Source organism: Lonchura striata, chromosome 1, assembly GCF_046129695.1.
Source record: "Lonchura striata isolate bLonStr1 chromosome 1, bLonStr1.mat, whole genome shotgun sequence".
NCBI lineage: Eukaryota > Metazoa > Chordata > Aves > Passeriformes > Estrildidae > Lonchura > Lonchura striata.
The window spans coordinates 94,114,821-94,135,809 of NC_134603.1; the positions used below are offsets into that span (position 1 = coordinate 94,114,821).

Sequence of the window (20,989 nt, forward strand, 5' to 3'; positions counted from 1 at the left end):
AAATCCAGCTTTTAAGATTTTTCTTCCATAGTGATAAAGGTATATACAAGAAGCAGGGCTTCACAAAAAGAGATACTGTACATAATGTGAAGATCCAACTTTTCTTTCCAAACTCAGTCATTTTTTACAAAATCAGAATCAAATTTCACCAGTCCCAGAAAGTACTTGAGAGATCCTTCTGTATTCCAACTTATTACAAGTTGCCTCAAGACAGTCCTTTCCTCTTTACTATATCCTGTAACTGTCTTGAAGCATGCAGAAACTGAGTTGCTGTAAAACTGCATTACCCTGTCACAGGTTTTAAATCCTTAGGAAAATTGTGATAGCTTTACGCCTTAAATTATTTAAAGTATTTAAAGTTTAAAAGGGTTTGGGTTTTTTGTGTTTTGGTGTGGTTTTTTGTTTTTAGGGTTTGTTTTTTTGGGGGGTTTTTTTGTTTTTTACAATATACAGAAATCCCATACCAAATTACTCATAAAACTGTAACAATGACTATAAAAAAGTCAGCATTAACCAACAATTAGTATAGACACATACATATATATACATGATTTATGTCTCATTTAAAGATAGGGAGATTCTGTGTGTTACAACACAGACTACTGGACTTCTAAGTGGGTTTTTAATGTAGTTCGGTGTCTTCAGGGAGTTCTCTAAAACACACATACTCTATAATAGGACAGCAAATATCTATAACTATGGGTGGGTTAAAATTAATTGCCTGACATATGAACCAAACTGACTGAACAGTGATGCAAATCTCCTTCAGTGCTCCACTGTGCTGCAGCGAGCTACACTCCTGCCAGAATCCATAAAATACGGACTTAACGCTGAATACACAACCACGCATCTTGACTCTCTTGACCCTTCCCCAACATATTTCTTCTTCAAGTCTCTTCCCATCCATTCGTATCCTCAGTAGAAAGCATAAATTGTATCAGCATAGAGAGGCACATGAAAAGCCCCAACACACCCCACAAAAACGGCCCCTCCCCGCCAAAAAAAAAATCAAATCAAACAAACAATAAACAAACCCTCCACATGCTGCTTTGAGTATAGCTGAATTTTCCTGCCTGGCTCTCGGGCTTATTGATCGAAGGCTTGAACTTTTCACCCCTTAGTAGCACAGGCTTCCTGATCGCTGCAGTGCGAGGCTCGTCTGCCCACGGAGGGTGTGATAACAACTGACATTAATCATGTCGCTCCTTCCCCATTAACGCTTGCATGCTTAGAAGGCTACTGTGATTTTACACAGCCTTGATTTGATTCGTAATAATCCAGTCAATCTGATTTATACGGGCAGGGCAGACTTCAGCCCTCCTCCACGGCGTTAAGGAGGCAAGGACCTCCCGAGGTGCGGCTTTCACCTCGGCGCAGGGCACAAACCTCCGAGCTCGGAGCAGCAGCAGCAGCGATGTCCCGGTGTCCCTCAAGCACACGGGCACTCGGAAAGCTCATGCCCTGAGACACCGGGGGCTGAGTTAGCCTAAGGAGCCAGAAGCGCCGCACTTAGCGACTCTGCTGGCTACAGAAACGGCAAGTACCCAAAAAGTTGCTCGGTGCCATTTTAAATTGAATTGGAAGCCGCGAAGCCAGGGGACCGGCAAAATAAACACTGCAGGAAGGCGGAAAGCCGGAATTTTCGTGTATGCTTTGTGTGAAATGTACAACATTCAGAAGGAGCGGCGAGACAACACAACACATCCAAGGCAGGGTCGCACTCCATGGCTCTTGTGCGGTGCCTGAGCAGACCGACAGGAGAGGCGCCCCGGTGCCTGGCTCAGCCTGCTGGGCTACTCGGGAGTCAGAGAACGCTTGGGGTTGGGACAACAAAGCTCATCCAGCTCCATACCCTCTCCCATGGGCAGACACGCCTTCCAGTACACCAGGCTGCTCAAAGCTCTGTCCAACCTGGCCTTGAACACTTCCAGGCATGGGGCGTCCACAGCTTCCCTGGCCAATCTGTTCCAGTGCCTCGCCACCCTCACAGTAAAGAATTTAATCTTAATATCTAATCTAACTCTACATTCTTTCAGTTTGAAGCCACTGCCCCTGTCCTGTCACTCCAGGCTGTTGGAAAAGGTGCCTCTCCCGCTCCCTCCGGGCACTGACCCACCGCCGCGCTTAAACCACCGCGCACTCTGCAGATGCACACCCAGCCCCTGCGGGGTCGGTGTCCGATCCGTGCCGAGGCTGCTCAGAGCCCGCAGGGACCGAGAGCCCCGAGCGGCCACCGGCGCTGGGCAGGGCACCGGCGACAGCGGCCGCCGCGGCCCCGCCGCCGCCACAGCGGAAGCGGCTGCGCCGCCGGAGCCGGCGGACGTGACCTCACGGCACGGCCCCTTCCCGGCCCTCCTCGCCGCGTCTGGCAGCTCCCGGTCGGCGGCGGCGGAGGAGGAGGAGGAGGAGGAGGAGGAGGAGGAGGAGGAGGAGGAGGAGGAAGGCGGGCGGGACCCGGGATGCAGCCGGCGCAGCTCGGGCGCGCGCCGCGGCACCTGCTGGTGTGCGAGCGCGGCCACGCGCGCCACCCGCGCTCGCGGCACGCGGCGCACGTGCGGGACCACGCCTACAGCTGCCGCGTGAGTGGCGGGATCCCCTCAGGGCGGCGGGGAGGGGAGGGGAGGGGAGGGGAGGGGAGGGAAGGGAAGGGAAGGGAAGGGAAGGGAAGGGAAGGGAAGGGAAGGGAAGGGAAGGGAAGGATCGGGGCTGCCCACGCCGCCGTCCCCGGGGTTTCTGCCCGCCAGCCGCTCCAGGGCGCGCTGCCGGCGCCCCGCTCGCGCCAGGCTCGGTGTTCTGTGGGGGCTCCTCCGTCCTTGCCAGAGGTGGCCCGCGCGCCTCGTTTTTGGGGGGGCGGGGTGTACAAATTATCAAATTATCCCCCTTTGTGTTTGTGGTCTCGCTCAGTATGGGAGAAACCAACTCCTCCCTTCCTCCAGGAGCAGGCAGGAGGAGCAGAGGGGTGAGCCGGTGGGAGAGGTGATGGTGCGGGTTTTAGGAGCTCTTTAAACACGGCGCAGGGTCCAGTTTAGGAAAGAGACATCGCTTATTCCGCGCAGGGCGCAAGGCGGAGGTTTCCGCAAGTCAAGCACACCACCTATCAAAGCGTTTCACTATTTATGCATTTTAGCAAACAAGATACAAGTTACATAGTTCTTTCATTAATTAGTACTATCTTCTGTTGGTTAGTGAGTCTCACATGCTAATTAATCTGCATGCTCAGTCTTTCTCAGCTTAGGAGTCAGGGGGTTTCTGGGGTCGGTGGCCGAGATCTCTACCTGCCGGAATTGCCTTTTATCCACTCAGAGCTGATTCAGCAGAGTTGCTGGGTTTATTAAGTTTCTTACTTATTTTGAGAGTTCTGCTAAATGCCTTTGTGGCCCATAAATTCTGCGTTCTTTCTGCCCACTATCAGTGGTACATCCTTCTCCCCAGGCTTTGTTAACCTCACCCTAGGTCTGAGATCACTGAAACATGTCCAGCCCTAAAGGTTAACAAAGAGACCTGGACTTCACTTAGGGCTTGTTAGCTGTGCTCTCGTTTCATGGATTAAATCTCCCTTCTTGTTGATTAGGCATGAAAGTGTACAAAGGCCACGCATCAAAGAACATCCTTCCTTAAGAAAAGTTGTAGCTATTCCACATTTTGCAGCAATCAGGCAAGACCCTATTTGATAACTCCCTTCTCATACCCTGTAACTCTCTGGGCTAATTGTTAACTGTTTCTGACTTCTGGGACCTTTTTTAGCAGCTAATCAGAAAGCTTTCTACCGGCATGGAAGGCAGCTCGTTTGTCAGTCCGTTCTTCTCTTGAACATGTGTGCCAAGGGAGATACACACCTGGTCTTCAAAAGCTTTGGGAAATAAGTTTTTTGAGGGATGGAGGGAGGAGCAAGGAGACATACCTTTATGCTGCCTCTGAGGCTTCATACTTGCCCATCTATTACTTGCCAGATATTACCTTATTTCCCTCTTCTGCCATACTTCAGGATTCTCTTGGTCTATGGAAAATGTATGGGGAAGGTTTTAAGCAAAAGGTAAATTGAAGATTCTACTTTGGTCTTTGCTTTTCCACTGAGATTACAGAAATGGTTAGCATACATTTTTAGTTGCAACTGCTTTAACAAGTACTCCAGCATGGGCTGAAGGTGTCCCAGTGCGACATCAAGCTAAAATGTGTAATGATGTGAAACGAAATCTTCTGTTAACTCATGCTGTGTGAGATCATGTCTTTACATAATACATCAAATGCTATTGTATAGAAAAAAAAAAGGGGGGAAAAACCACAACAAACAAACAAACAAAAAACAAACAAACCAACCAAAACCCAAACCAGCAAATAATGTATTTAGTGTACCTGGAGACTATGAAAATTGATACATTTTGAAGACAGTAGCCTGATACTACTTTTTTTCCATTCCATTATGATATAATATACTGATCCATCTTTGAAAAGTAGAGGTTTTCTTTTGTATTTCTTGTAGTTTTGTTTGGTTGGAGTTTTTTTCAGAACAGGTTTTAGGATAGGATTTGTATTACAAATATCCTCTGAACAGGTGTCTTTTTTGATCCCGGAATGTGGCCTGCTGCCCGAAGTGCTGAAAAGCACAATTGCAGATATTGGAGAGTACTACCTGGTGAGGAGTTTACCCATTCATGAATTGGTCGCTCATGAATTCATTGATGCTTTTGTGAAGAAAGGTAAGGAGGAAATCAAAACAGAGCAAATACAATCATAATGTACCTTTTTATAGCACAGCAAAATTTTTAATAGTCTTATTATTTATTCTGAAAAGTGTTTTAAAGGAAGGAAAGGAAAAGCACTAAGAAAATTCTGCATTAATTTGTTTATATGCTTTTTTCTGCTTTGTCACGTGTGACAACATCTGTTTACACCCACAGGGTCTAAAACTCCTCTGATTCTTCCTAATAAATTTCTCTCTCTTCCACCTCAATTCTGAAAGCCAGCTATCAAGAGGGCTTCCATGTATCCTCACACTTGTTTCTTCTACACCTCACTTTTGTACAGATTCTTATAGAAAACTTCCTTCTCCCTTTTTTGTTCCTTCATGTCTCAACACAGAGCTGTGCTGAGCTGTGTTCCACAGCAGGCAAGAGAAAAATATGCTTCCTTGTTTTTTATATTTCACTAAGAGAGCTGTGACAGCTCATTCTTACCCAGTAAGAGCAAAGAGGATGCAAAGAAAGTTACAGTCTCTGCCCAGCCACTTTGTCTTTGTTTGGACTGGTAATAAAAATATGTCTGGGAAAAAATAGGGTTTTCCATTTGATGACTGTGGAGAGTCAGAGGTCACAGAAGGAAGTAAAATGTTTTCATATCGGGGATTATTATTAACCTATTAGTAATTATTAATAATTAACCCTATTATAGGTCCTTTAAAATATTGCGAGAACAGGGTTTTTAAAAATAATAACAATGCCATTTTGCTTGAGAAGGTGGGAGAAAATTAATGAAAACACAAGAGTGATTCAGATGGTGTTTGTCATGTTTGGTTGTCTTGAAGTGAATTGTTTCTTTTGTCATGTCTGTCTTTACAGACTGTCTAATCTCATGTTTTTCTGCTTTACTGTTAAAGGTTCATGCTATGCACTTACCTATAAGACAAAAATTGATCAAGATAATACTGCAGCTCTGCTACCAAATGGTATGAAGGATTTGTTTTGTTTTTAGTAATATGTGTCAATTGTGGTCTGGGTTGTTTATTTGTTTTTTTGTTTTTTTTTTTAAATTTGGAATGATGTAAACTGAAAAATAATGCTTACTGTAATTGATAACTTTGTTAGAAATACATGTGAAATGGGAAAATACTAATTTTAGCTCTCTTTTTTCATTCATGCTGTTAAATTTTTTGTCTCATCTAAAGGAAATTAAAGAGGAATAAAAATCAGCTTCATTTATGTATAGTCAGATTGTCAGTGCTTCAACGATAATTGCAATTGCTACAGGGAATTATCTTTGTGAAAACATTAAATTCCAACTTCTTGTTTCCTACTGGTCTTTAAGACAGAATTTTGTACCAAAAAAGAAAGTTATCAGCACTGCTTAGGAACACTTTTTAAGTGTTTATTCTCATGAGACCCACCTTGGGTACTTCATTCAACTCTGGGTCCCCAGCAGAGGAAGGACACGGACCTGATGGAACAAGTCCAGAGGAGGTCACAAAGATGCTCACAGAGCTGGATCACCTCTCCTTTGAGGACAGGCTGGGAGAGCTGGGGTTGTTTAGCCTGGAGAAGAGATGGCTCTGGGGAGAATCAGAGCGCCTGCCTGGAAGCAAACCACAGAGGAAATTTTTAACAGGTCATGTAGCAGTAGGATGTGGGGGAATGGATTCAGACTGGAGAAGGGTAGGTTTAGATTGGACATCAGGAAAAAAGTCCTTACTGTGAGTGTGGTGAGGCCCTGGAACAGGTTGCCCATAGAAGTTGTGGTGCCCCATCCCTGGAAGTGCTCAAGGCCAGGTTGGATGGGGCTTTGAGCAGCCTGCTCCTGAGCAACCTGAAGGTGTGTCTGCCCATGGTAGAGGGGATGGAACTGGATGATCTTTACTGTCCCTTCCAACCCAAACCGTTTGATGATTTTGTGAGGATTCTGTGATTTCCTGAGAACTATGTAACATGTTAAAAGTCTGTTTCAGTTGTATCACAGTTTTGTGATAAGACATCATAAAATGTCCCACATCTCAGGTGAGAAAAAGAAGCTATTTTGAGCTTCAACTACATAATCTTATTTCTGTTTAACAGTATATAAGATATGATAGAAATACAGACCGGTCTATCTGCCCTCCAGCGTGAGAAGCTGTAATATGACGGGTGCCCATGAGGACATGAGTAAATTCAGATTGTTCCAAAGAATTATTTATATGTCTGTTAGCACAATCCTGGCAAAATGCATAATTGATAGTGATGGAGTTTGTGTGATACAAGTGTTACAGGCTGTGCACAATTGTTGCAGAGGCAGTGTTACAGTTCCTGGTGATGTCACTGTCTGAACTCTTCCTCTGCAGTATTTCTTGTTTGTGTTTCGTGTTGTGCTGTTACTTGTGCAGTAGAGCCCAAGGACTGTGTTAGAGAGGGAGCTGTTGTGTACCTCTGTACCAAGCAGCAGCAGCCAGTTCTGGTTTATGAGAACAGAAGCAGGGTTGTTCCAGCATGTATCAGCTCATCGCTAACAGGCGTAGTTTACTCAGTGTAAGTAGTCCCACTGGACTTGGAGGAACTGCTTTTGTTTATTTAGTTGAGCAGTGCATGTTGAACATGAATGTTTACTAAATCAGACCCTTGTGCAATGTAGTGCTCAGCTAATGATACAACAAGTGCTAGAGGATGAGTGGAGGCAAAATGGAGACAATGAACTGTATAGTACAGTAAAAAAGCTATGATTATCTCAGGAATAATATTATTCTTTTCTTACTCTAGTTCACAAGACCTCTTTGATAAAAAGAGAATAATTGAGTTATAACCCTTTTATTTTTTAAGGATTAATCTGGCAATCCATTTAACTGGAACTAAGGAATCTGCATTACATTAGTAATACCATTCATCCAAAGCTAACCTTGTAAAAGGCATACAGTTCTCAAAAGACTTCAAGGGGAGCCAAGTAGAAGATTATTTCTATTAAAATTTGGTTTGTTTATAGGTAAACTAATTCTGTCAGTGGATAAGGATACTTATGAGGAACTTGGATTGCAAGGTCGCCCTTCTCGGTATTCAGGCAAAAAAGTAATGCGATATAGTAAGTATTTCTATAAACGGGGCCTATTTAAGAAGCACCTTGTTGGCTGTTGAAACTTCCCTTTCACTATAACTAGTTGTTGTCTACGTTATATTTTTCCAGATGCAAATACAAGGAGTGCCTGAAGAGAGAAAGTACTTTTTCTCCAAGTAGTAAAGTAGCTTTAAGGACACAAATACATCACCTTTTCAGTACTCTATACAATTTTTAATTTCAAGGGTTCTCATTGTGTAGTTTCTACTGGAGTGATGTAGTACTTAAGAATTTTTGCATAATCTGCATGGTGTCTATACCTTCTGATTTAAGTCAGAAAATTTTAAACTGATTAAGGAGGTGTTTAAAATGTGTGCACTGTACAAAATCAGTGAAGAGCCTCATCCAAGACTGCATGCTTGAAAGGCAGAACTGTACTATGTTTCACACATCTAAAATGGTAATCTCTATGTACCAAGTACTTGAAAAACATAATTTTTAACAGCTGCAGAGGAGACATCTTGAGTGTGAATTTTATTAGTTTGTCTTTTTAGGAAATAAAAAGACCCAAACATGAACACTGTGCCATCTCAAATGTATTGGTACTTGCAACTGTTGATAGGTATAATTGCATAAAAACTTCAGGAGGGGAAAGTTTTTATCTCTGGTAAGTACTTTGGCAAAATGGGACATCATTTTACCATTCTGATCATCAAAATGTATCATCACGTTTCCATTTGAAAAATAAATATAACTTATGCATTAACAATTCACCTAGGAAAAAACCAACCTACTGAAAAGATACCATTGCTGTATACATGACTTTTGTTGTTAGGAATTCTAGTTTGTTTTTGTTTTTTTTTTACTGCGAATAGCTTGCCTAATTACCAATATATTTTTTAAGGCACTGTTAAGGGACTTCTGTCAGTGCCATTTGAAGAGGAATCTGTTCCTCTAGTCACGAGGAAGCAGTTCCAGATTATATCAAAATGAGGACAGCAGGAGGTGAATATTTATTTACATAATGGGGAGTCATATTTGCATAATCAAATACTTTGTAAAGATTCTGTAGATGTAAAGAGGAAGTTTAATGTTCTTTGGTTTCTTGTGCTCTTCTAATTTAATAATACATTTATTTTAATTTGGTACCAATAGCTATTGTGTATTTTCTGCAGTTATCACTATTGACTTGACTGATGCTGGCTTTCACCCTGAGAGCAAGAAACATAACAGAGTGCTTTGGGCCTTGAAAGAAAAGAAACCTTTAGAATTTGACTTCCTAATGGCTTGGTATAATACAGGTAAATAAGAACTAAAAGTACAACTAAAATGCAACTGACATGAAGTCCAAATATTTTTAGTTTACTGTTTTTTTCCTAGTGACTGTCCAAATGCATTTTCACTGGAGGGGAAAGTTAGATCAAAATGTGTATGGGCAGGATTTTTTTGTTTGTTTTATTTGTTTGGAGTGTGGAGGGTGTTACTTCCTGTGCACAGAACATCTCTGTTTGGGAGCACAACAGTGATTCATAGGAGATATATTAGTTGCTTCATTTCCTTTCTCTATGTTGCCCAGGCTTTCTGTCAAAACTTTGCCTGTTTGATGGTGCTGCCTCTTCTTTATAAATTTGTGACATAGGTAACCATTATCAATACTCTTTTTTTGGTTTGTATTTTTTTTTAATACACATAAGTTATGTATCTAGTTACATACTTAGGATGGGGAACTCTGATTTCCTCAGTAGTTACAGGATGTGTACTATTTCAAATAATCTTCTAGTATTTGTTTATCTGCTGTTTTCCAATTACACTGGTTTTTCTTCTGGACTCAAGTATTTTTCCTCCTCTGAGGGAAATTTTTTATGTCCCCAGTTGTTTGTATTACCTCAGAACAGGCTGTATGTAGGGACATATAGCATTTGCATGAAATTGACAAAAACTGCAAGTGTCTGTACTGAAAAACATGCTTTTCTTCATTCACAGATGTGTCGCTTTTGGTGTTGTTTTGTTTTGAGTCTCCACACTAGGGAGAAGGGATATTAGAAACGTCCCTGAGAATGCTTTCCCATCTCTTCTTTATATTGTTCTTTTTTCTTGGCTCTTTAAGGCCAAGTCTGAGAAGGAGTTAACTCATCTGAGAAACAGAAGCTGCTTACAAGCTCCTTTAGGAGTGTCCCATGCTTCACTTTATTCCTTCATGTTTCCCCTCCCCCTTTCTAAGTACTAATCATATGACAAGGATGCTTCCTTGTTTGTCACAGACAAATTGTTTAAAGGCTTGCAATTCCCGTCCTTGTAATCTTCAGGAAAGAGTCACAGTGAAGGCTGTTGCTACCATAAATGGTGACATAAATCCAACTGAGGTGGCAGATCTTCACGCTCAGCTTGCTTGGATTTATTGACCCTGGACAGAGAGCAAAATGCCTCTAGGGCCATTATTTTTCATATGTTTGCTGCTGCCTGTGCTAACAGTATTCAGGAAGAAGAGCAATTTTTTTCCTCACTTTCTTACATCCCCAAAGCAGGCCAGGTCAGCCATTTCCTGAATATAGAGTTAAATCTGAATGCCATTCTGTGCAAGAATCTTGTGCTCATAACACACAAAAGACTATTAATTCCTTAGTACTGACAAAAATAAAACTTTTATAAGTTTTTAATAATAGATATGAGACATTGTGTAGATTCTGCTAGAAGGGGAAAAAGTGGGCTGTGTTTTGTCAAGAGAATCTGTGTCCTCTGTGAACATTCTGATTTCAGCCTTCCTGCTGATAACTGGTGCTTCTTGCTGTGGCCAGCACTGCAGGATCTTTGGTTTTCATACCCAGTTTTCCCACATTGTGGGTTTGGCACCAAGAATAGGAAAAGGGAATATGGAACATCTCATGTCTTTAATAACAGAGGCAATACAATCTTTTTTCAATTGCTGTAATTTCTATCACAAATTTACTTGTTTATTGGATGAAATTCAGTGGTCTCTGAAAAGCTTTGATGATGTGCCTGGTTGCTGTTAACATAGAAAACTGTGCTGTAGATAGAGAAATTGTTCTGTTAAGGTCTGACTGTAGTCTTTGAGATTTCCTGTATTTAGGGCTATAGCTGAGGCTCCCACATGCAGCAGAAATGTAAAATGTATGATTTTCTATATTTTACTAGGAATTCTAGGGCAGTATTACACATTATTTGAACCTGTTAGGCTAACAAATGTCAATAGAATGTAAGGAAGATCATGTCTTCTAGCACTTTTCAGACTCAAATATATCTATATAAAAATACTAAGTTAAGAAGAATTCAATGACTGCCTGTCTTTGTCATTGTTCCCTTTGGAGCAAACTTTTTTTGAAGAATGACTAAAAAAAAAAATGAGCTTAACTCTCCTTTTTCTATTCCCCTAAATGATTGTCCTTGATGACATAAATATGGCTGATAGACTTTAGGCAGTCCATATTTTCTCATAGGAAATTTTAGATACAATATTCCACAGTGAACTCTACCCTATTCTTGAATTTCTGCTGTTTATACATGCCTTTTCTGTAGTATTTAGATGTTGCTCTGCACTTTAGACTTTTTATGAGTAAGGCATTATTTCTTGGTCTCCTAGACACCCATTGTTACTTTTTGAAAATAGCACATATTATCTAGGATTTGAAATTTAGGAGCATTTATTCCATGTCAATTACCTTCCTGCTTCAAAAGCAAGTTGGTAATATCTCTGAATTTAAAATATGCCTGCTTAAGTTAGTTTTTTAGTCTTGGTACCTGCTGTTTTGGGTCTCTTACTAGTGCTTTCCCACAAGTCCATCAAGGGGTGTTTAATTCTTACAGCCATACTGCATTGAAGAATTATCAGGGAGAGGAGAGCAGGGGTGAGTATATTCTTCTAGTAAAGTGACATTTAGTGATGTATTTTGATTTCTTTACCCTCTCTTCTTTCTTCTCTCTTCAGTCCTTATGCTCCAGATTATTCTGGAATTTCTCTTGACATCATTGATAAATCTGTTCTTAAATCTCTAATCACATGTTCACTTTTCCATTATTCAGGAAGAATGCTGTTCTGAGATGACATTCCTGCTCCATTTTATCTGCTCCTTTTCAGGAATACTCTGAGTTAATCTTTTTTAACAAGCTCATTTTATTACTCATACAGTTAATTCTGCTTGAATTTTCTATTGGCAAATCTATACTTTTTTAGATAGCAAATTTACTGAGCTGTATTAAGTTGCTGAATCTTGCACTAACTTTTATTTCCAAGAAAATAAGGAAGCTGAAGATTCTAAGGTTCTGCCATGGATTAAAAGCACACAAGCAGTTTCACACTGCATTTTTTCATTTATATATAAATATTTCATGTATTCACTGATTCTTATGTTTAGTAGTTTTGTAACAGCTGTTTGTGATACTGTGTTGTTAAGGTGCAGAGGGATCAACATTGATGTCATACTTTTCAAAAAACCAAATACAGGCCCTGAAGCCAAAAATAACATTCAGCACCTTAAGGGACTTGCAGTGTCCAGTGTTACAAAGTAATGATCTACAAGGAAAACCTGAGGAGTCCTGCAGTACAGAGGAGCTCTTTGAATGGCTGGGTGCTGTCTTGAATCAAGTTAGCTTGTAAGTACTTGAATTTGTTTGATCTTTTAAAATGTTTTAAGTAAGGAAAGCAACTATTTATTTTAAGAAATAGTTGAATAAAAATTAAGACAGACACTGTTTTGTGAGAGTTTTCTATGCAGTTAAATGTTTGTTGTAAGTCTTGAATGACTTTATTGGTGTTTTTAGGGGTACCCATATGTACTGGATTGGGCTGGGATAGAGTTAATTTTCTTTGCAGTAACAGGTGTAGTGCTGTGCTTTGAATCTCCTGACCAAGAGTCTTGATAACAGGGGATGTTTTAGCTATTGATGGGTAGGGCTTGCACAGTCTGAAAGCCTCTTTCTGTCTCTCTTACCGCCCTGCCAGTGAGGAGGCTGGGGGTGGGCAGGAGGCTGAGAGAGAACCCAGCCAGGACAGCAGACCCCAGCTGAGCAGAGGGAATATCCCACATCATGGGATATGGGGACATGCTCAGCAGAAAAAGCTGGGGCAAAGATGGGTGGGAAATGTTCCGAGTTCCAGCGTTTGTCTTCCCAAGTCAGTTAGAAGCCCTGCTTTCCTGGAGATGGCTGCACATCTGCCTGCCCATGGGAAGTAGTAAATTCATGCCTTTGTGTGCTTTGCTTTCATGTGGAACTTTTCCTCTGCTTAGTAAATTATCTTTATCTCAACCCATGCATTTTCTCCCATTACCCTTTCAGTTCCAGGTGGGAGTGAGTGAGGGAGCAGTTGTGTGGTGTTTGGGTGCTTACAGGGTTAACCTACAGCACCATGAGATCTTTTGTATTGTTTACTTGGTCATTAGTTACTTGACATTAATTTAGATTATATACATAGATCCTACTTGTTTGGTGCAAGTTCTGATTTCTAAGACATCCTATAGAATATTTAAAGCATATTTATTTCAGTTACCTTATTGTTTTTTCTTCCAGAGACAACAAATCCTCCAGCTTCTTATCAACCTATTGCTGCCCTGAGCCCAACACAGTAGTGGAAAAAGCTTTTTTGTGCACAATCACAGGCTTTATAATTCCTGAGAAGATTATTCAGTTATTGGAGCAGCTGTGGTAAGGACTGACAGGAGCACATTATTATAGCACTTGTACTCAAACACCTCTTATTTGAAATCACTTTTAAATACTTTTCAGTTGGAAATAAATAGCAAAATATATAATTGTAGACTTATGTTTTAATTAGGAAATGAGCTGGAAGCTTGACATCAATATAAAAAAAGTAATAAACAATTTTGAATGCCTCGAATTTTAAAAAGCCTGCCCTGTATTCTAGTCAGGACTTTGGTTTTTATCTGAATTTCTAAGAAACTGGCTGTATGGTACTCCTACATTTTTAAAATGCAGAGTGGATAGTATCTGGCTTTGATTATTCATAATCTGTTTCCTCTCTGGTGGTAAAAGTAGTTGTGTCAAGCATAGCCTTAGACTATGTTACTTCCTCCGATGCCTTTTTTCTTCCCTGATAGCAATTGTTCTCATTAAATGTTAAATTTTCTGAAAGACAGTGCATGCTGTAGGAAAGTCAGAACTGCTACTTTACAACTTGGAACTTCTTCTTGTTGCTACAACTTTCAGATTTGCCATGCATAAAACTATGGTAGGAGTAATAGATAGTCAATCTTACTTTGGTCCTTAATGTATTCTGAATATTTTCTTTTGAGTTTATTTATTATGGACTAAATTTTTTAACTGTTAATAAATTTTGTTCAGAAGTGTTTAGAATTTTTGTTAAGAAGTGTTTCTTTGATTGTTTTACTTTGTACTGTAGACTTGAAGGTCTTCCTGCCTATTCCATTATAATCACTGATTATCTTGTCTTCTCGTTTGCAGTTGCTATTTTGGTGAACCAAAACTGGCATATTGGCTGACCTTAACTGTGCATGGCTTTGCAGACAGCCCTGTTTCCTGGAGAGAAAATGAGCATGGTTTTCACAAAGGAGGAGAGAACTTGTACAATTTTGTCATTTTTAGAAATCTGGATTACTGGCTTCAGATGGCTGTAGGAGCTCATGATGATTGTCCTCCATAAAGCTGTGTCCACAGAAGAAGTTCTCAAATAATCCCTTGTTACTGACAGAAAGCTAATAAAATATTTTTTTTACAAGTAGTTATGTAACAGATTAAGTACTAAGAGTCTGATCATGTTTTTGTTATTTGTAGCCAATGGAAGGAATAGATTTTTGTTTCTTCACTGTTACACAATGCCTTCTGAAACATTTCACAAAACTTCACAGTTTTTAGGAAAAGGTGAGTTTTTGAGAGTTTTTCTCATGAATCCTCTTTTCCAGGAGCAAATTTGAAATTTGAAAGTTAGCTTTACAGATTGCTAGCTAAAATATTTGTCAGGAAAGCTTATTTTGGGATTGTTTTATTTCTTTATATTAAAGATCTGCAAAACCTTCATATCCCTGTTAAAGATATTACAGCCCACATCCTATCAAAATAACCAAAGAGTGGGGGTGTGTTCTCCCTGATTTGGTAGGGGGTAGGAGAATAAAGGTGAGGAGAAGGTGTGTGGCACTGGGAGGAGCACCCATTAAACGTGGAAAAAGTGAAGGTTTACTGACCTGCCCCCCTGATTTTGCAGAACATAGTTGATCATAAGAAGTATGTTTCTGACAGTGATGCAAAAGTCTACTGCTTCCTTTCCTAATTGACCTAGACACACACAAACTCACACAGAAAATCTCTGCTTTCAAAGGGAGGGTGTGGTTCTTGCTTACAGGGCAACTCATGGAGCTGAATCCTACTGTGATGTTATTGCAGACACGTTTCTGCGGTAGAAGCTGTGGATGTGCCCTTACACAATGCACTTGATGTGAACCAGCTTTCATTAACAGTAAGTAGTAATGTTGAGAGCACAGGCAGCTATAAAGAATCCACGCTACTCCTGTAGAAATCCATGGGAAGGTGGGATTTTGAGTTTGTTTGAAGGAGTGGGTACGCATCATTAAAGTACCAATGCAGTGCTAAAATTGAAGTTGTTCACCTGATGGAGTGAGAGACTGGTACTGGAAACTGGAGAAAAACTGTAGTGGAATGTCAGGGTGAGTGGCACAGAAAAGCAGAAAGATCATGGGAAGCAGCTAAGCTCTACTTTTATCTGTTTTTTGTTTCTCTTCAGTGAGGAGAATCATACTGGATGACTTACCAGGTGGCATTTGTCTACCACACCCCTCCACTACCCATAACCTCCTTTTGCTCAAATTCTGCTACATGTCCTACAAACACAACCCTGATGAATCAGCAAACAGTTTTCTAAGTCATGATGTTGTTTCTCAAAATTGTGCTCCAATGAGATGTTTCTAGTAGGCTCCCAAGAGCAGAAGTTACATGTACAGACACAGACTCGCACAATCACAAACCAAATAGACAATGGTATAAGAGTCTGGGAAAATTCTTGCCTTGGCAAATGACTAGGGAATGCTTAACATGGTTGTGTTTCATTACTGTGCATCAATGTGAAGGGCTTGAGTTGTTGACTGAAGTCTGCTTTTGAAAGTATCTCTTGAGGCATTATAGACTTACATAAAAAAACTGGTAACAAGAAGTATCTTCCTTTTTCGTCTTGACCAGAAGGTCGAGTTTTTACTTGAGCCTTCCTGGAAGCAGATTGGTCAGTAGTTACCCACACTTCCTTTGTACATAGGCAATGGACTGCAAGCATTTTGCAAAGCTCGGTGTTGTAGTGGCTGTGCTGCATCCTACAGTCCATAGTTGTCTGCTGATGGTGGCTTCAAATGGCTTTTCCAGCTAGGGAAGGGATTAAAATACTGTCTGCGAATGTAACTTGAGATTCTGGGCTGGTTTCTAGCTTTCTCCTGTTTTCTTTAAACTGGTATAAAGTAAACTTGAGAAACCTCGTGCTGTTAATAGGCACTGCAGTTGGTCTAATCTTGGGCTTTGTGAGGTCATACGGTGCTAACCAGATCTACGCTTCCTAGCAAGGTCCAATGTTGCACTTACCTGTAAGGAGAGAGGCTTTCCTGTGCTTGCTGGATTTTGTAGTTGCAGAGAAGAAAAACTGGAGTGGAATTCAATCCTCTCTTACCTCCTAAAAAAAAAATAACCCAAGGAAATATTTTTTCCTGGGATGAAGTACAGCAGCTTGTCCTTTACCATCTGTATGGAGTACTGTGTCTCTCCAGGAGATTCCCAAGTATGGAGGAGAGCCTTGCTGAGAAGAGGAATAGGAAGGCATTGCTCAGATGTTTGGGGATCCCATTAGGAAGGAAGATCTGAGACCAAGCAAGGTGGGCAGTAGTTCAAGGAGGAATTGGGCAGGACACATGAGGTGAAAATAAAAGTTTTTGCCTGAGAATGAAAGATGGCTGCTGGTGATGTTCTTGCCCTTTGTGCCTGCCTGTAAGGGAGGACAGGAAAATGCAAACTGTTCCTGAGAGCTGCAAAAGTAATGGGGAGCAGCTGTGCACCAGCTGCTTCTGAGATCAAAGTGCTTACTAAAAAATTTTGCCTCAGGGGAGTGTTTTATCTAGCATGGGGAAGGAGAGCCAAATATCTGAATGCAGAGAAAAGTCTGAGGCAAGCTGGTTGTGTGAGAAGTATAGGTTTTGTTGTCCTGGAATGGGAACAGACCATGATAAGCCGCTCCTTGAGAGCTAGGGAATTGCTCTGCTTTAACCTCAGCCTCTCTAGTGAGCTGTGCAGTCCTGCCTCTCTGCTGGTGGATGGAGAGGGAATTTTGTTGAGAAGTTACTGGGGGGTAGCAGGGCCCTCTGGAAATGGGCCGCAAAGACCTTGTGCTTTTCCAGGCACACTATCTTTGACTAAGTGTTTATGGGTGTTCATAGATTGGTGGGTGTAGAACAAATAGAGGACAAACTTTCATGTTGACAGAGGAAGATGAAAGCTGAGGTAGTTGGATAACATGTGTTGCACAGAATCACTCTAAATAGAACATATCTGCCTTTTTGGTGTGCAAATGCTGCCTGAATCAGAAACCTGTCTGGAGAAATAAAGGTATGTTTCCCATAAAGGTGTACATCCCTTTAGGAAGAGTTGGAGACTAATGTTGATAATAGTACCACCATTGATGGTTGTGTGAGAAAAGGAATATTAGCATGAGGGGACTGGGAAAAGTTAGAGATAAGGATGTGGAAGAGAAATTTCTTTCTCAGATTCCTGACATCTTGTGGTTCCAGGGGGAAAACAGCAAGATTTCGTACAGACAGAGTTTGGGGAAAACTGTGCTAATCTATGGCAGCTTGAAAGGGCTCAATGAAAGAGAAACATCAGCTCTCTTTTGGTTGCATCATGCTCTCATTTACTGGGAAATATCCATTTTAGAGAGGCTAGTCAATATGTAAATTTGGATCACTGGGAAAAAGGCAAGATCATATCTCATCAGTTTGCATAGTAATTCTGGGAGTAAGGAAGGTTTCACAAAGATGGACCATAATGTTCTTTTTGGAAGTAATTTGTGTGCTTTTATTATTCCTTGCTACAGGTTTGCTCTTTGGTTTATAGAGAAGTTATAGGAATGCCAAAAATTTACAACCTTCTTGGGATAGGTCAGATTCTGTTGATGTTGCTGTTAATTGCAATTAGCAGCTGGGCTGCTCACCCAAAGCTACAGAGCCATGGTGGAGTTTTGCTCATGCAGGGAGTGCCCTGGCCACAGCTACTACAAAAAGAAATGGTAAGGCAGACAAAAGACGTAATGGAAAAGGAGAAATTCAAGGGGTGTTTCTCTTCCCCCTCTCATGGGAGGTGCACAGCAAATCCATGGCTGGTCTGGGGTTAGAATGAAGGCTTTTTGTAGCTAGTCCAGTACTCTAGCTGCTAGATTATAGTTCCTCTGATGCTCTTAATTAAAGATTAATGCATGCAATTGACTCTGTCTTAATGTGGCAGCTATGCTGGGACATGCTTGAACTGTTTCTCTTTATAATTTTTATTCACAGAGAGGAGCTTAAAGACCAAAACTGGAGACTAATTCAATTAGTGGGCTATTAAATAACCACCACCTTCTGAATAATAATAAGAACTTCAGAAATATCTACTATAAACTAAGGCAACTTCTTATAAAGCAGTGGCCTCTGTTTCACCCTTGGAAGTAGCTTCCAGCACTACTGAACAGAACTTATTTTAATGCAGCTGTATGCAGGAGCAAAAAGGGAGAGCTAAAGTGACTGAGCAGTTTTCAGCTTTCCAGAAAGCAAAGAGCAGGGAGCCTTGCCTAAGACAAGTTTCTTTTAGTTGGCTTTCTTAGAACAATTTAGTTATTAGAATATAGATGTGTTTAACTTGGGTAGTTGAAGAATATCCTAAGCATTGGAATAGGCTCTTCTGCACCCTCCCCACCCCACTGTAAAATATAGATAAATATTGTTATTAATATTATTGCTGTTAATGCCTAAGGCAGGTGTCCTGGTTCTAGATATACTGACAGCCTTTCTCATCATCTATCAGTAGGGCTACAGAGAATGCAAAGGGACTAAGTTTTATTGTGTGGTTACTGTTTAGTCACATTTATTGATTTATTGTGAAGACAAGTATTTCTAGTTTTGTCACTGTTGAAGTTTTTAGCCATATTCAGTGCTGCCAGAAGGAGTATGCATTTTTAAAAGGCTTTGTCTTGAGACTCTACAGGAAACTAGTGCTATTACATGGCAATTTTCAAAAGTTTTTATAATTTGGCATGGAATATAGTCCTTAATGAACTGGGCACTACTCTGTCATTGGACAATGCCAATTTCTATTTATGAAGAGAGTTTTCTCCTTTATTATTGATGAGAATGGAGAATTTAAATGGTCAGCTTTTGCAGAGCAGATGCAGAATCCAGCAGTGATACATTGGTCTTTGTGCTTGTTTTTTGGTCAGATATTAAAGCCATCTTTAGCTCTCTTGGTGTCAGAACAAGGTGTAGCCCCATAAAATTATGCAAGTATGCTCACATATTTTTGAGCTTTGTGATTGTTTGGTATAATTTGCTTTCCTATAATTGACTTAAATGCCATATCATGTATTTGTGACTGATCTGACAGGAAGGTGGTGGTGTGTGTTCCTGGTGTCACTGACATCTGTGCTGCTGTTCAGGATGGCATGACTTGCATCTCTCATGTTAAATACTTCAGAATCATAGTCTGAGACTCGTGGAACCTCTGTGCCTGCACTGATCTTAAAGGTCAATAGGAATAGCTGGCATTTAGCAATTCAGTGTATGGGTTGGCAAGCTCTATGAATTAAGTATTTAAAATTACATAAGCACCCTCAGATTATATCTGTAAAACACAGCAGTCCCTACAGAGTTTTGAAGACATTAAAAAAACAGACCAGTGTGGTGCTTGTGACAATTAATTCCGCAATGGTATTGCTCTTTTGGGTTCTACTGCAGACTGCACTGGTGGAACTGGAAATTTTGGTTGGGTTTTTGGGTTTTTTTTTTTGAGGAGATGGGACAGAACATGAGGACAGACAGTTTGAGATAGAAGGTGCAGGGTGCCTGGTGTGCAGTGATAGAGACCTCTGGGTTTTACTTGTAGCCCTGGTAACAAATTGCCAGCTGACCTTCTACAAATAGCTCGGCAGTTCTGAGCTGCTCTGATACTTTCCCATTCAATGCAACAGCCTCAGAGATGCTCCTTGCTTTACAAAGCACTCTGAAAGAGCCATAGGTTACCATTTAGTGTTCACAGAATTTACCTCAGAACCTGGAATTGGTGCTTGCCACATCCATTTTCCTCGGAAGACTGCTAATCAGAGCCGGGGTGATTTTGGCCAGGGCTTCAGGACTAAACAAGTCCTATCTTTCCTCTACCTGCCTGGAGGGTGATGTAAGTGAAGGAAGTGGGATGGGATCTGCTCTGCTTAAGGCAAGTCTGTAATGTGCTGGAAAAACATGGCTCCATTTAGTCAGCAGCACTGCAGAGAACAGAGGGATGAAGGGTAACTAAGGGTAACATGGAGCATTTGGGATATTTATAAAATGTGAAATGGCTTTTCTTAATAAAATAATGGTTGTGCATCATTAAAGGCGTCAAAAGCAAAGTGGGAACATGCTTTGTGAATCAGGAGGAAGAGTAGTCCTTAGCAGTTGCTAATCTATTTATGTTCCAGTCATGCCCAGAGTGTGGCTTTGAGGTCTGCAGCTCTTGTAATTGCCTGGAATATGTCACTCTGCAGCAAGATTCATTGTTCTGCTCTCCCTGAGAGGAAGGCTGGGATTTTTAGCTGTAGGACTTTGCTTTCAGTCGAGCAGAGAGACATTCCCGTGCATTGTTTTGCTGAAACGCTATTAATTATGGCTCCCATTATAAGCATGTCAGTTCTATGTGATCTAGGCAAAAATTGATGCATTTGGTGGGAAGCAGCCAGACCTTTATTTTGGGGATTATACATGAGGTTTAGGAGCCAAGTTTTGATCCCTGTTGACAGAAGTCCCTTAAACTTTGCAGAATCAGTAGGATGCTTTTTTGGTTCCCTGATTTCTCAAAGGGTCAGAGACTTAATTTTTTTCTTTCCTTTTTCTCTGCTTCTTGCTGCCAGGCTTTCTTTGCTATTCCCCAAGCAACGCTCAAAACATTTAGACATTAAGCTTCTCATTAAATTAGAGTGAAATCGGAGCTCCGTGCCTTGCAAAAAAGATTTAGAGGGGCAAGATTCAGCAGGGATTGAACACGTTTTTGGGAAGCGATA

At 40.9% G+C, this 20,989-nt stretch overlaps 1 protein-coding gene across 2 annotated transcripts; it reads left to right on the plus strand.

Annotated features, from left to right (window-relative positions):
* The first annotated feature begins 2,458 nt into the window (after window positions 1-2,458).
* On the plus strand, window positions 2,459-14,457 carry RPP40 (ribonuclease P/MRP subunit p40). Of its 2 annotated transcripts, none has more exons than XM_021534784.3 (8): window positions 2,459-2,579; window positions 4,553-4,697; window positions 5,594-5,662; window positions 7,657-7,752; window positions 8,901-9,026; window positions 12,135-12,333; window positions 13,249-13,383; window positions 14,161-14,457. In XM_021534784.3, the coding sequence occupies exons 1-8, from the start codon at window positions 2,460-2,462 to the stop codon at window positions 14,357-14,359; spliced, it is 1,089 nt and encodes a 362-aa protein (XP_021390459.3). In that variant the 5' UTR covers window position 2,459; the 3' UTR covers window positions 14,360-14,457. The 2 variants fall into 2 exon arrangements, with proteins under 2 accessions (XP_021390459.3, XP_077642025.1); XM_077785899.1 differs by having other exon boundaries at window positions 12,141-12,333.
* Window positions 14,458-20,989: the final 6,532 nt, after the last annotated feature.